This window comes from Heliangelus exortis, chromosome 13, assembly GCF_036169615.1.
Source record: "Heliangelus exortis chromosome 13, bHelExo1.hap1, whole genome shotgun sequence".
Taxonomy (NCBI): Eukaryota; Metazoa; Chordata; class Aves; order Apodiformes; family Trochilidae; genus Heliangelus; species Heliangelus exortis.
Genome location: NC_092434.1, coordinates 17,211,707 through 17,227,513, shown reverse-complemented (window position 1 = coordinate 17,227,513; position 15,807 = coordinate 17,211,707). Strand labels below are relative to the sequence as shown.

At 49.5% G+C, this 15,807-nt stretch overlaps 1 protein-coding gene across 2 annotated transcripts in view; it reads right to left on the bottom strand.

The window, feature by feature from the left end:
- Positions 1-46: 46 nt before the first annotated feature.
- Positions 47-15,807, bottom strand: part of SF3B3 (splicing factor 3b subunit 3) — a 38,581-nt gene continuing 22,820 nt past the window's right edge. For both annotated transcript variants that reach the window (XM_071757068.1, XM_071757069.1), the window contains 14 exons: positions 15,268-15,423; positions 14,727-14,882; positions 13,907-14,050; positions 11,358-11,480; positions 9,785-9,939; positions 8,619-8,793; positions 8,032-8,237; positions 6,940-7,096; positions 5,201-5,326; positions 4,273-4,485; positions 3,283-3,381; positions 2,680-2,823; positions 1,955-2,059; positions 47-990 (listed from right to left, as the gene is read on the bottom strand). In XM_071757068.1, the coding sequence (XP_071613169.1) occupies positions 850-990; positions 1,955-2,059; positions 2,680-2,823; positions 3,283-3,381; positions 4,273-4,485; positions 5,201-5,326; positions 6,940-7,096; positions 8,032-8,237; positions 8,619-8,793; positions 9,785-9,939; positions 11,358-11,480; positions 13,907-14,050; positions 14,727-14,882; positions 15,268-15,423 (2,100 nt within the window). In that variant the 3' untranslated portion in view covers positions 47-849. The remainder of the gene's footprint in view (positions 991-1,954; positions 2,060-2,679; positions 2,824-3,282; positions 3,382-4,272; positions 4,486-5,200; positions 5,327-6,939; positions 7,097-8,031; positions 8,238-8,618; positions 8,794-9,784; positions 9,940-11,357; positions 11,481-13,906; positions 14,051-14,726; positions 14,883-15,267; positions 15,424-15,807) is intronic.

Genomic DNA, 15,807 nt, shown 5'->3' with positions numbered 1-15,807 from the left:
TTCAGGTCAGCAGCAGCTGCTGGGAAGAAGAGGAGCTGGGTCAGGCTCGGTAAAAAAACAAGCTTTTATTCCTCATGTGCTGCTCGCAGGCACAGCTCCGAGACAGGGCTCTTGCCAAAGTTATTATGAAACAAATCAAGTCCCGGCCTCAGGCCTCGCTCTCCCCCACCCCCAGGAGAGTCAACATTGTACAAAACTCTATTTACAGGGAAAACAGTCAGAAACGGCGAGTCCAAAAAAACCCCTCGCAATTCAGAAGAAAACATTCAAGACAAGCGTGACAGTTCCACCCCCTTCACACAGCCCAGGCTTCCCAGCAGTGGCTGCCAGGGCTAGTGGAAGCCCAGAGCTTCTAGCCACTGACTACTAAAAGGAGCTTGGTAAGCCTGAGTCCTGCCACAGCCCTTTCCTCTGCCCAAAAGCTGGGAAATTGCAAAACCCACTTGATCCTAAGAAGGCTCAGCTACATCTGCCCTACAGGGCAGCACAAGGCACCCTGGGGCTAGCCCAGTCCTAGGGGTGGAGGAGGTGGGGGCAAGGAGCTGGGGGTGAGGGGCAGCCTGCACCCTTCCTCGGGTACTTCCCAAGAGGGAATTTTTCTCTGGCTGCATCCCAGACCACGTCAGGAGCCTTCACATGAGCAGCGGGATGCGTTGGGGAGACCTACAACCCAATTACTGCATTTACTGGAGTCACATTACTCTGAAACATAAACCAAAAGGAGGAAACCAATATTTAAAAAGGAAAAAAAAAAAAAAAAAAAATAATGCAGAGATTCCTCCTGCCAACAGCACTTGGATGAGTGTCCATAAGAGCCCAGCAAGAAGCTCTGCTCCTGCCAGCTGCCACTCAGAAAGCGTAGCGTGTGCGGATGTCTTCCAGCTTCTTGGACACCTCAGGTGGGGTCCTGTCCAGCTCCTCAGCCACATTTTTCTGTTTGTTGGGCTCCATGGAGTTGAACTGCTCACACAGGTCCCCATCGATCACATTCTGGAGGGGGATGAAGGAGGGAATTGAATGGACACAGCTCAGAGGCACTGAACCCTGCCTGAACAGGGAAAAATGTCAACAAACAGCTTGTTCCCAAGAGCTCCTTAATCCTGCCCTGGAAACAAGACCACTCTTGGTGACTTCATTTACTGAATAACAGCAGTTAGCAACAAATTAATCACCAGCCAGCCTGATTAATAAAGAAGAAACCCAAAAAGCCTGGGTGCAGCTGCGGGATCACACAAGGGAAGGGAAGACTGATCCGACTGGGGTCCAAGTGCTGCAGAAGATGATTGCAAGGAATTTTCAGGTCAGATGTGAGAGATGCCTGAGATTCTGCATGCTGCAACTTGACCCCAAGCTCCTCGAGACCAAGAACACCCTCTGCACTTGGACAGCTTCAGAGCTGCAAGTTTTCTCACTGACACTATGTATGTTACTCTGGTGGTAGTTACCACATGGTTATTCTGGTCAGGACAGTCACAGCACTGAGCAGTTGAGAGCTTAAAGCACAGTTCCTCAAAAGCAGAAACAGGCAGGAACAGCCGTTTCTGATCAGATTTCCCATGTCAGTGCTGGGAACAAAACATCCCCCAGGGAACACCCAGCTCAACCTAGCCATGGGAACAGCTACTTCTGATGGCAAGGGAGATGCTGCAGCAAGTGGAAGTGCAGCAGTAGCACCTCTGGGCTTTAGTTTCAAATCCAACCTTCAGAAAGCTCATTACAAGGGTTAGGAAACCAAACCAGACACAGCTTGAAGTGCTGAGTACTGCTCTCCTTGTGGAGTGCTGCTCAAGTGCGAGCTTCAGCTCCTGCCACAGTCACCACACACCAGCTATGGTCTGCGTGGGCTCATTTTTCCCTGCTGAGCAGTAACTGTGCTGATTCTGCTGGGCCTGAGAGCAGGGACACCAAGTCTCTGTGCCTCTGTGCCCAGGGAATCCTCAGCACTCACACCCACCTTCACCGGGAAGTAGTAGGAACGGAAGCTGAGATGGTCGCGTCCACAGAGAGGAGGGTGCTCAGACCTCAGGTGCATTTCCACATGCTGGAAGAAATCATGATCCTGGAGAGATTGAGAATTGAGAGGACAACAGTTTACTACAGGCTGAGGCAAGCTGGCAGCCACCAGCAGGCTGAAACCCTGTCACTACTGAGCTCTGCAACCAACGCCACAGTCACCACTTCCACCCGGGAAGCACCCACGGCAGGGCCAAGCAGCTGACTGTGCCCCCTCAGCCAGGATCAGCCTCCTGGGAACTGAGCAGGGAGCAGCTGTGCAGCTCCAGGAGTGAGTCTTGGGATCTGCTGCTCCAGGAGGCCACAACACCTGGAGCAGAGAACGTGTCTTCAGCACCTGAAGCATCAGTGCCTGGCCATTGGTTTACAGGCTACACAAAACACACCAAAGGATCCCCCCTCAGAGACATTAATTCACTACTCTGAAGCACAAAGAGATTGAGAACAGCAGCACAAGTGCTCAGCTCCTCACAAAACCAGTGCAGGAGGAGTTGACAAGCTCCTTTTCTTCCCCTTTGCAACAGAGCCTTTCCTGCAGCCCAAGTTCTCACTCACTGAAGAGCCCCAGAGTTACCCTTGAGGGACAGAGCACGTTAAGATGCTGGGGGGATGAGAAAAGCACAGAAAAACAGCAACTCTGCAACAGAAATGACAGGGCTTGCTTACCTCGTGGGAAGTAAAAGGGACCAGGATCCCTATCCCCCCTGACAGGGTGGTGTAGACAAGAGATTCAGAACCTCCTGGGATCAGTGTGGTCTTCTGTAAGGAAAGCACGGTCTCTCCCACGTGGTAATTCATAATCACTTCAGCCTGGAAGTCAAGCACAGAGTGGTTTTTTTTCTTTAGCTGCTACAGAAGCATCAAAAGGCTCAAGAGAGGAAAGCAGAATAAAAACTCAGCCACCTGCTAGTTCTGAAATGCCTCTGTCACGAGGAAGTGCCTTCCACCTGTGACCAGATGGCAGAACTCAGCACGCCACTGAATCACTCTCTTGAGCTGGACAAAGGGATGGCAGAAACAAGGGAAAGCAGGAAAAGAAAATGATGGTGCTGCTTCAATCAAACAGCACCCAACATGCATCAGACCTGCCTGCAGCAACCAAAATTTGGCACTTAGTGACAGTGAAAAGCCACCACACACAGCAGGGCAGACACACAGGAGCAGAACTGGGGATACATCTCCGGGACACACGTGCAGAGGACACCAGAGAAAAGCAAAAAGTGTTCCTCTCCCAGAATAACCCTGTGCTTCCCAGGAAGAGTCTGTTACCTTCTGGGAGGCTCCATTCAGCAGGCCTCTGTCCCAGAGGGCTTTGTTGCCTGTGGGATCCTCATCTACCTCATCGTTGGTGTTGGGAGGCAGTCTCACCTGGGTTGAAAGAGGAAGAAAGAGTTGACAAGCTGCAGAGAAGCAGCACATTATTCTGAAGAATGCTTGGGATGGTTTTTTGTGGACTCCACCTGAAATCCCTTTATGCTTCCTGCAAAATCACCCCTTTGCCAACCCAACAAGGACTTAAGAGTTAAAGGAGAGCCATGTTGTCCAGACTGATGGCCACGGGTTCACTCAGAACCATGGCCAGGACCTCATGGCTGGACTCTGCCTGATAACCCAGGAAGCACCATCCCAACCTTTTGAAGGTGGTTCCTGCTAAGGAAACATTTTGATGGACCAAAGAGGATTGATTTGGGTGTGCCAGGAAAATGCTGCAGGCAGCAAGTGTCAGCCACTCACTGAACCCTGCACTCCAGAGGACCCCAGCCAGACTTCAGAAAGAGATGAAAGCTCTGGCAGAGACACCAGGTGGTCCTCTCTTTCCTCCTCCCCTTGCTGAAATCCAGCCAAGTGGGGAAGTGTTGGCAACTGACACAGCCAGCTTTTGAGAGGAGGTGACAGAGGAAGTGAAATGCCAGTGAAAGTGAAGAGTGATGACCCTGACACCTGACCTCACAGGTTCTCTCACAGTCACGAGCTTCATTTCAAGGACGTAAATATCACAGCAAGTTTTGGGGCAATTTCATCATTATTGAATGCTTCAGAAGTATGGGTTTGTTTGGTTTTTTTTTCACTTACTCATGCTTTAACTTGTTTGTTTTAATTAACAAGCTGATAAAAACTGTGGCTGCCTGCTCTGCTGACAGCTGGTCACCCCGCGAATGGTACAGGGCGTTGCCTCCAGCTAAGCCCAGATTCTCATTCTTTTAAGACAAATCATGGATGTTTTAAGGAAAAAATATGACTTCTCCAAGGCACGCTCACCACGCAGATGTTGCCAAACTTGTCTGCTCCAGCCACGGTGTCATAATCCAGGAGAGTTGCTGTGGTGACCCACCGGGGGTAAGTGTCATCAGCAAAGATGATGAGCTGGTTCTCGTTCCTTTTGTAGCGCACCCAGATGAAACTCTCCTGAACATCTGAAACAATCACTCTGTGCCCAATGGTCTGGATCCCACAGATGTAGTTGGCAATGTGCTTTTTTGAGAAAGAAAGGATAAAACACCTGGTTGAGTGCCCCTCTCCACTGAGGGCATGGGAGATTTGAGAAGGAAAGGTTCTGTTTTCTCGCGCGAGTCTTATTTTAGGGGAAAAAACCCCAAACAAACAAAATTAAAACACAGAAATACCCAACACACACAAAAACGTTGCCCTACAAATTCCCAGTTTGCCTGTGAGCTTGCTGAAGTTCTTTTGTGCAATAATAAGCAGAACTGGCACAGGTTCTGCAAAGGGAGGAGCAGGCAATTAAGAGTTAGAAAACCATATTCTGCTACTTCTTTTCCTAAAGTACTGGAATTGCTCAGTTAAAAAGATCACCTACTTCAAGGGGAAAATCTCCTTTTCAAGATCCTGGTGAGCTGAAGAGGTAATCATATGCACACTCCAGTTTCTGCCCCTAGCCTGCTGATTACAAAAAGCACAAAAAACCTTTCCAGCAGCTGCTTTGTCTCTGGAGAAGGCATCTAAAGGCATGGCCTGTGCAGGCTTGGGGAACTCCTGCAGGAACCCAGCTGGAACCTGCAACACCACTGCAGGAAAGACATGCATCCAGCTCCCTGCGTTGCTCTGGATGCATCCAGCAGAAACCAGGCATGTCACAGACACACTTGGGGCTGGAGCAGCAGCTGAACCCTTGTTTCACCCCTGGTGCAAAGCTTGAACAGCCCTGGTGAGGAGCAGAAGGCAGTACCTTGTTTTCACACTTCCGAAGAAGTTTCTTCTTGCCCAGGTCGTACACGCGCAGGAGTTTTCCAACTCCAATTAAAACTCTCCCTTGGAATGGAGCAATGGCTGCAGGGACCTCCTCCACAGGGGTCTGGAGAGACAAGAGGACAACTGTGAGAGCCAGGTTAAGAGCTGACCCTGCACCAAGCTGCACAATGGGTTCAGTTAATGGCTCAGTTGGCCTGCGCCAAGGCTTTCAGCAGAAAAGAGTGATCACAACCTTTTCCTGCCTGAGGGGCAGAAGGTGAGGCCTCTGCAGGCCTTGCAGCAGTAGCACACGTGGTGTTACCAGAGCTCTGGGCAATACAGAGACAACAAAACCTTCACTGAAGTGTGGGGAGTGCTGGGAAGAACTCTGCAAAAAAACCAGGAATCTTGTTGGCTCGGTTCTTAGTTTTGATTTATCCCCAAGAGAGATTTCATACTTTGCCTGAATCCATCCATGTTGTTTGTTTTCAAAGCAAGGGCATGAATCTAATTCAGTCCTCTGTGACAGATGCTCTGAAGCTGCCACTGAACAAAGTGTTAAAGAGGGGTGCCCACAATTCCAGGAACTCAAAGAAGGCTGAAAAATCTCCCACCACTGATCCATCCAAAAGAATCAACCACAGCAGAGAGAGGCAACATGCAGAGAGCTTTCCTAGCTTGGCTGCAGTGGTTAAGAGAAGTTACTTCACACACCACTGGCACTGTCAACTTTTAAGTGGCTGTTGAGTGGCACCAGAAAAGGCCCTGGTGCAGTACAGAACCCACTCACTGCATCAGGAAGTGGGAAGCTGCATCATTCCTTTCCAAATGATCATGTGCTCAAACCTCAGCCCTGCTGGAAGCACGTGGAAAGGTGAAGAGGATTCTGCTTTCAGAGTTCTGCCAAAACCCTGAGACCTGTCAAGCAACCTGATCATCAGGCAACAAAAACAGCATCCAAGGAGAGACAACAGCTCACAGCAGCTTCGTGAGGTCAGACAAGGACTGAGAACATCAGCACCAAGGCTCAAGTCACCCCAAGGATCAGTTCACTTGGGAACCAAGTGCTCAGAGCAGGTCTCTAAGCTCATACCCAAAACCAAAACAGAGCTGTTGTTCTCCCCTCCCTAATAGGGGCATGTACAAAACTTCCCCTTTCCCATTTACCCCATTAGATGGGTAAGATTGCAGTCAAGCCAAAGGACTGGGACCCTCAGGAGATTTGTGTTCAAGCCTCAGCTCTGCAAAAGCCCCAGGGCTCTCAGTCTTTCCTCACAGCAGAGATGTTTCAGTCCCTTCACCTTCCTTGTAGCTCTCCCCTGGACTCTCCAGTAGTTTCCTGTCTCTCTTGATCAGGGGAGCCCCAAACTGGATCCAGTATTCATAGAATCATAGAATGGGCTGGGTTGGAAGGGACCTCAGAGATCATCAAGTCCAACCCTTGATCCACTCCCACTGTGGTTCCCAGCCCATGGCACTGAGTGCCACATTCAGTCTCTTTTTAAAAACCTCCAAGGATGGAGAATCCTCCCCCTCCCTGGGCAGCCCATTCCAATGTCTGAATTGATTGTCCTGATCCTGTAGGAGGCAGCTGATTTTCCCCAAGGCTGCTTGCAGTGAGCAACATCAGCACTTCCATCCTGCCCAGGGTTCATACAGCATTACTACTGTGGTCAGGCTGAAGCCACAGCTGTTCCAGCCCTGCCTGTAAACCACCCTGTCTGTCACCCCTCTCACCTTGTGCAGGAACTCCAGCTTCTCCCCACTGTTCACCAGTTTGTAGGTGTAGACAAACCCCCCGGCAACCGAGCGGGGGTTCAGGATCAGGTCCTTGGCGACTCCCACCAGTACGTACCAGTCCTCACCAGTATTGGAGAACCTGCACACAGCCACACTGGGGAGGAGAGGACAAGCTGACTGACATGCTGACTGACATGCTGACTGACAGGACATGCCAGCAGATCACTGTCACCCTGGCACAGTGACACACGGGATGCCCTCAGAGCACACCCTGGCCCCAGCCAGGCAGAGGTTCGGGTGCCCCCCTTCCCACAAGGATCTTTCCTTCCAGAGGGCAGTGCTCAATGCCAAGCCCTTCATTCCTCCACATTCCCTGTACAAAAAAGTGTGCTCCAAGCTACCACATATGCCCCAAACATTAATTTTTCTGGTTCCACTATGCCCCATGCATTGCTTTTATGCTTTGACAGGCTGGACGCTGCCTAAAAGTGTGTAAAGCTGCACTAGAAACTGTTTCCCAAAGGCTGTTCCAATCTGGACATGTACATACAGCTTTCTTCACTTTCCAGTGTTATTTCCTGCCTGCTGCCAGGTTGGGAATCCTGGACAAAACAGGACTGAGCCAGCCTTGTGGATGAGCATGCCTTAATTCCACTTCAACCACTGAGGCACTCGGTGTTCTTTGTGGCTGTTGTGTTGGTCTTGCCCTCCAGTCCTTCTCACACTTCCTTTCCCTTTCATCTCTCCTCAGTCTACCTGGAAGTGAGAGCAGCACATTCCCTTCTTCCCCTCTCTCTTATCTGTCATTTGCACCCCTGTGTTGGTCTTTTAAACACTGAGGTCCAGCAAACACATCTGGAGCACCAGCTCTTAAGTGTCACAGGCAGACAGAGCAGGGTGGGAAAGGAAGGAAAGGCAAAAGCTTGAAGCACGTGGCCCAATCACTTCTGGAATTTCAAGCCTGTCTCCTGATGAGGTGTTACTGCATCTGGATTTCAGCTCTTTAACAGCTGAGCAAAAGAAAGAGAACACCCCACCAAAGAGTCACCAAAAGCAGAGATTCTTGCAGCATCTGGCAGTGCTTCTCACCTGAAGGCAGCTTCGTTCTGTTCCAGCTGGACCAGATCCAATGTGTTTCCCTGGATGGGGTTCATCACCCTGATAACAGAGGCCCACTGCCCATTCCCTGCCTTGGGAGCACCAAAGATGGACTCAGGAAGATTCTCATTCAGAAAGGCTGCAGCCATCTCTGCTGCCAGCTCCCTCTCATCTTCACCTGCAGCCTCCACCATTTCCTATGGCACATTAAAGGGGAGGAGAAAAGATCAGCTCAGTGGGTTTTCTTCCCAGCCACCTTGTTGCTCTGTTATCTTCCCCATTTCCCCAGGTGATCCAGGGGAAGATTGTGAAGACATAAAAACCCACCAAATCCCAAAACTTCTGCCAGCCCCAAGCTCCTTCCCCAGGAAACCTCTGCAGCTGAGAACACAGCAACATCAGCTCTGCCCTGCCCAAGGAGCAGGTGTCTGGGGAGCTATTTCTCCCAATCAACAATTCTGGAAACAACACTGAGAAGAAAATAACCCCCCTCCCAAACCCAAACATCCTCAAAACAGTCAGAGGAAATGTCTCAGTCTGGGGAAAGGATGTGTGTACCTGTTCCCCACCCCAATTACCTCAGCCATCTGCTGCTTCCTCTGTGCCTTGGTGGCCTCAGTGTAAGCATTGTGGTCAGTCTCAATGATGATCAGGTTGTTGCTCTCTGGGTGAATGACAAATTTTCGGGGTGTGTACTGCAACGGGAAGGCAACCTGGTTGAAGACAGCTCCCAGCTTCTCCAGTGCCAAAATCCTGGAGGATAAAGATGGCACATGTGTTGAACGAGGTCTGAAAGCAGCTGGATAACAAGGAAAAAGCTGGAGTTGAGCTTTATGTCTGTGAAACTAAGTGCTGGAGACATGCAGCAAGTTTCTTGGACCAGACAGCTCCAGAAATAGCAAAACCAGCATCCTAAATGGGTCCTGCACTGTGGGACAGGGACTTAAGGGCTCTCCCTGTCCCTTTCAGACAGGTTTCTGTGGTAATGAAGCAAGACTGTCCTGAGAGGAACAAAGAGGAGGGGGGAAGGGGACACACCATCTGAATAAAGACTTTGACAGGTCATCAACTGCTCCTCAGAGGCACTTTAATTAAAACAGTTATGAAAAAGGCAATGCCAGCTCCTTCTTCCTGTGGCTTGCCAGCTGAAATGCCAGTTCTTCTGGCATTCTGTTACTAAAAACCACAAGTCTCTCCAGAAAGAATGACTCCTTTAAAAGCAATGAATGCTGAAATATTTCAGTGAGGACAGATATGAAACAAGCACCTGCTCCAGTGCATAAAGCAGAGCTCCTGAATCTGTGTTTTATTGTATTTATCTTTTTAATATCTACCCAAGCTGAACTTTCAAAAGGCAACAAATCCACCCACCATGACTCTGATTTTTTTAAATCATGTGGGCTGCTTGCTGCAAAGTTTTCAGATCCCAAACCACAAGATCCTAGCACAGAATGGGGTCACATTTATTAAATACTTCCCTGAGGCTGACAATCTGATCAGAGAAGCAGACCCTATTTCTTTTTGACAGCACAGCTAGCCCTGTATTCCATTTGTTTCCCCAAAACCTACCCAAGTGTTTCTATCAAATCATTACCCATAATCAAATAACCCCCAAAATAACCCTTACTTCTCAAGTTGAATCAGTCTAATTCTTTCCTTTGAAATTCTAGTGAGAATTCACCACTCCTTCCTCTTCCTGGCACCTTGGCCTGGAGGTGTTTGTGTTTTCCCTGTAAGTTCTTACCTCAGTGTGTTTGTGGAGATGGCTACAATGCCCTCAGGGCACTGCTCAGAAGCAAACCCAGAGGCAAACTCCAGAGTTTCATAGGACAGGGGAGTCAGGTGGAAACGGGACTGATAGGAATAACTGAGCCAGGAACGACTTGACATGGCCAGCACCTGGGGAGGACACAAAAAAAAAATCTTTGTTAGGGGTGGGAACAGGGGCAAACTCACTCCTGGCAATAGAAATGGGTCCACAGGGCTGGGCTTTCCCCCTCTGGAATAACTGAATTCTCCACCCAGCTCAGAGCAGCCCCTCAGACACTGCTTGCTGTCCAGGGAGTTTGATCTGGAAATTGCCTGCAGCACCAAGAGGACTCTGAAGCACCATCAAGACAACAGATGCTCAAACTGAGGGACAATTAAAACTTACTGTAAAAGCTAAGATGAATAAATACTCTCATATCTTTTTTTTTTTAAACAGTGCTCTAATGGGAACAGTTCTTTTAAAATAAATATTGACTGCTTTGTCAAATGCTGTAGGAGTCTAAAGTGGAATTTACTTAAAATTATCAGGAGCCTGTTTTCAAACAAGTTAAGGGGAGCAAAGGAAGCACGTGGCCTTCTGAACTTTACACATTTGGCTAAATCAATTCCAGTGCTAAATCACTTTCTGCCTGAGTTACAAAAGGTGGAATTACACTGAAACACTGACAGCTCCTCCTCTGAGCCCACCACTGTCTGGCCACAAGCTTCATGTTTTTTCTCACCATGCTGTGAGACAAGGAACCAAGACTGGTCTGACAGAAAGAGCTCTCAGCTCTTCCACAAGCATTCCCTGCTCCTCACCTCCAGGATAGGAGCTGGATACCCAGGATACAGCTGGCAGCCAGGCAGGAGCAAGCTGGGGAGCCTCACCCTGTGTGTACCACTGCATTAAAGCAGAGCTCAGACTCCCCAGTCCAGCCCCCTGCACTGACTGAAAAGATTTCTCAACTCTGAAGGTGTCATCCAAAAATGAGTCAAGCAGGGGGTGGCTCATCTCCCCAGTGCCACATCAGGAAGGCTGGAAATGGCACTTCTGATGAAAAACATTATTCCTGCTATGCCAAATCCCACAGATATTTTCCTTGACCCCTGAATGGCAGCTGTCCAGCCCCTGGCTCAGCCATTTTCAACATGAGCAAGAGACAACCATCCACTCACTGCCATCAAGGAGTCAAGGGGTAAAGATTTCTGCTCTTAGCCCCCAAAAAAATCTGCTCAGAGCTTTCCAGACAACACTGCACACACAGCCCATGGGTCAGATAAGTCCTGGGTCAAGGAAGGCAAGGCAGCACTCCACACTGCTTCCCAAGAAGGGGAACACCAACAAGAACAAGGTTGTTTGTGAAAGCACAAACTGTGAGGCAGGCAGGCAGGCAGCTTGGTGATGAAGTCATTTTCATTCCCACACCCTTACCCAAAGGGTCCTGGTGTGCTGCAAGGATGCTTCCCCACCCCAGCCAACGTGAAGGAAAACTGGGATGCTGTATTGGGGGGCTGGGTCTGCACCTTCTCCCCCCCAAACCCTCCTCCAGGAGCTCCCCTCTTACCGCCTCCTGGCCTTGCATTCGGACACGGAAGAGTTTCACGGGTCTGGAACCCAGGTACCTGGTCCTGGTGTCAGAAAGGTCACCTGTGACAGGATCCAGGACAGTCCTCAGCAGCACCCCGTTCTTGTCAGCAGCAAAACACAAAGTTAAAATCAAGATTAGAGGGAAGAAATAAAGCTACAAGTCACTATACTCTGGTTTCTCTTCAGATCGTATAAACCTTCACCAAGATTTATAAATTTTCACCAAGACGTATAAATTTTCACCAAGAAATATTTTACTAAAGATTTCTGTGGAGAGGAACAAGTGCCCATCAATTTTTTGAGGCTTCTGTAATTTTTTTAAATTTTGTGTCCAGTTCTGGGCCCCTCAGCTCAGGAAGGAGATTGAGGTCCTGGAGCAGGTCCAAAGGAGGCAACTGGGCTGGTGAAGGGACTCGAGCACAGATCCTATGAGGAGAGGCTGAGGGAGCTGGGGGTGTTGAGGCTGGAGAAGAGGAGGCTCAGGGGAGACCTCATCACTCTCTACAACTCCCTGAAAGGAGGTTGGGGAGGAGCAGTGTGCCCTTGCTGCCAGGAATGCCAAGGGAATCCTGGGATTCAGCACAAGGAAGAGTGGACAGGAGGTGCAGGGAGCTCATTCTCCCCCTCTTCCCCTGGGGAGGCCACAGCTGGAACACTGCATCCAGTGCTGGGCTCCCCAGTTCAGGAGAGACAGGGAACTACTGGAGAGAGTCCAGAGGAGGGCAACCAAGATGCTTGGGGGATTGGAGCATCTTGGCCCAGGTGGCCAAGAAGGCCAATGGCATCCTGGGCTGGCTCAGGAACAGCGTGGCCAGCAGGTCCAGGGAAGGGATTCTGCCCCTGTGCTCAGCCCTGGGGAGGCCACAGCTTGAGTCCTGGGTCCAGTTCTGGGCCCCTCAGCTCAGGAAGGAGCTTGAGGTGCTGGAGCAGGTCCAGAGAAGAGCAAGGAGGCTGGGAAGGGATCCAGCACAAGTCCTGTGAGGAAGGGCTGAGGGAGCTGGGGGTGTTGAGGCTGGAGAAGAGGAGGCTCAGGGGAGACCTCATCACTCTCTCCAACTCCCTGAAAGGAGGTTGGAGCCAGGGGGGGGTTGGGCTCTTTTCCCAGGCAACTCTCAGCAAGACAAGAGGGCACAAGAGGTCTCAAGTTGTGCCAGGGGAGGTTTAGGTTGGACATGAGAAAGAATTTCTTGCTGGAGAGGGTGCTCAGGCATTGGAATGGGCTGCCCAGGGAAGGGGTGGATTCTCCATCCCTGGAGATATTTCAAAAGAGCCTGGATGTGGCACTCAGTGCCATGGGCTGGGAACCACGGGGGGAGTGGATCAAGGGTTGGACTTGATGAGCTCTGAGGTCCCTTCCAACCCAGCCCATTCTAGGATTCTATGATTTCGAGGAATTAAGTGGGTTTTTTTTCCCAGTTTCTGCCACAACTCCCTTCTGCCCCCACACTCTTCTCTAAATTGGCTCTTCCCATGAAAAACCTTGTTTCCTGCACACTGAGTAGGAATCATTTCCTACAGGGCTGAAAGGAATCACTGTGAAGCAAAGTAACCAACCAACAAACCCACCCCCAAAAGAAACAACAGCTGCTCCCCCCACCCCCCAAAAAAAAAAAAAGAAGCTTGGTGCATCCTGTAAGGCACGAAAAAAAAAACAAACCATAAGAGCCAGAACAAAGCATTTACCCCAAAATTCATGCTGCATAAGAAAGAGCAGGCATCCTGACATCAAACCTGAGGCACATGAAGAACCTACACTGCTCTCATTATTTTTACACGTTGAATTGTCAAAAAATTATTTTTTGGGTCAAAGATCAGAGTCAGTACTGGATGCAACAAAAAACTGCAAGAGCAGAGTTACCAGAGCAGAGCCTGTGGCTGGGGGAAGTTACTCCCCTGATACTCTGCCCTAGAGGCAGTTTCTGCAGAACTGACCTACAGTACTTGACCCAGGGATTTTTTTTAGAATGTGCCCTCTTTCTGGAAAGGGACAAGCACAATAAGTCTGTGACATTACTCTGCCTCTTGACTAGTTCCAAGTCTAGGAACTTCTGGGGAAATCTGCACATCTACCAAGTACACAGAGTGAATTCCCCAGCCACAGTGTGCTAAATGTGGTGTAACCAGAAGGGAAGAGTCAGGATTTGTGTCAGGCTGCAGGCTGAGAAGGCTGTTACTGCAATCTGTCTCTCAAGGGAACACTCACCAAGAAACAACCACCTCACAGAACCACAGAATTGTTCTGGTTGGAAAAGACCTTTAAGATCATCAAGACTTAATAACTTAATTCCATAACCATTATAACCCAACTCTACCAAGCCCAGTGCTTAAATCATGTCCCTCAGCACCACATCTTTGTGGCTTTTAAACACCTCCAGGGATGGTGATTCAACCACATGACAGTGTTTAATTACCCTTTCACTGGAGAAGTTTCTCCTAATGCCCAATCTAAACCTTTCCTGGTGCAACTTGAGGCCATTTCCTCTTGTCCTGCTGCTTGTTAAAAAAAACAAATAAGAGAGCTCTTACCTGCAGCCCAATGTTCAGGTACAGAAAGCCAATGGAGCCCCTCTCCCCCAGCTCATCCTGCTTCTCTGTGCCTCCCATCTCCACGATACAGAGAGACTCAGGCTGTGCAGGCAGGGCCTGCATGCTCAGGGGCTGCAAGCAATCCTGGAGGAGACAAAAAAAAAGGGACCACACCAGTCAGCAAGGCTTGGCAAGAGGGAATAATTCAAGCTCCATCCAAGGAGCTTAAAGATGCCTCCTGAAATCTCCATTAAAAAGTATTCAGCACAGAGAAAAAAAAAAAAGAAGTCACAAGAGATACTGGCTCTGTGGATTTTGGCAAGAAAGAGTGGTTGCAGCAGCCCTGGGTTTGGAGAAAATAAACTAGATCCTTCCAAGCTGTTCCTGCACAATTTGCAGCTATTTAGCATGGAGATTTGAGTGAAATTTCTGGTACTTCAGTCACCCTCTGAACACTTGCCTCTTGCAGGCAGAGGAGTGATAAGGCTGGTTTGCTGCTGACCTGCTTTCAGAATGAGTCTGCTTTTACTACAGGTATGAGAAAAGATTGAAAAAACAAACAAACCACAAACCACCAAACCAAAACAAAAAAAGAAGAAAATTCTTTAGTATTTCATCAGCTGAACCTCCAAGCACAGGTGGGATTGGATCAACCAAGGAAATCTGTCACAGGTCAGGCTCAAGGGCCACGCTCTCACCCAAACCACAGAGAAAAACCACTCCATCCTGCTTATCCACTCGAGTATGGAAAGCCCACCTCTGGAGCAGCCTTCTGAACACTTCAAGGCACTGGAGAGGCAGGAAGAGGACAGCCACTCACCGAAGGGTCAAGGGAAATGATCCTGACAGTGTTGTCCACCAGCCCAACAGCCAGGAAGCGGGAGCGCTGCTCGCCGGGGGGCACGTTGGCCAGGCTCATGCAGACCACATCAGCTGACATCTCCTTCCTCTCCGTGTACTCATTCAGCTGCCCTGACTGAGAGAGGACACAGGAGGTTATCACCCACCCAGTGGGGCTCACCAGCACCAAAAATCTCCCCACGCCCTTCCCCTGCTTTTTTTTTTTATTTTTTTAAGGCGGTGTTTTGGAGTTTTTTTTACTGCCGTGTTTGAGATACAACTGGAAGAGCCAGAGTAGCAACAGAATAAAGACAATTTCCAGTTTGGTTATGAAATTCAGAGACTTTAATTAGCTCTGAAATCATCTCAGCCACAGACAGATCTGCTTGTTCCAGAAGGATGCTTCAGTACAGTCTTTTCCTGCAAGACTGATCAAGGATCAAGAACACCCCAGGCTCTCCCTGACTCCACCAACCTCACCCAAAATCCCAACCTCACCCCAAATCCCCCCCCAGACCTACTGGGTCCATCTCAAAGTACACCAGTTCTCCTCCAGTCAGAGCTATCACCACTTGTCTCTGGTTCACAGCACATTTTACAATGGTTTTTTTCCCTGGTGTCTTCCATTCATTGACTCTCTTATCTGCTCGGATATGCCGGATCCCATCCGGATAAACCTGAAGGAAAAAGGTGACACTGATGCCATTTTTGCCATCTCTTCACAGCTCCCATCCCTCTGGTGACCCCAGCACAGGAAAAAAGAGAGGAAAATCCTGCTCCCTGGCAGGCAGGAGCTATGCAACAGGCTGAATGAGTACGGAGCCACTCGCCAGCTGCAAGTGTTGCCTCTTGCAACTACAGCAAGGGAGCACCCAGCACACCAGGAAGGAGATGAGGACCATCACACCTTCAGCTGGTGCAGGATGTGGCAGGAAAAAGCTGAATAAGTGTCATTCTCTGCCAATCCATCCCTTTAGACATGATCTGTGTTGCATTTCTACTGTGAAACCACTGCATGCTGCAAGCAGAGAGGCAGACACAAGCAGAGAGAGAGGCAGACA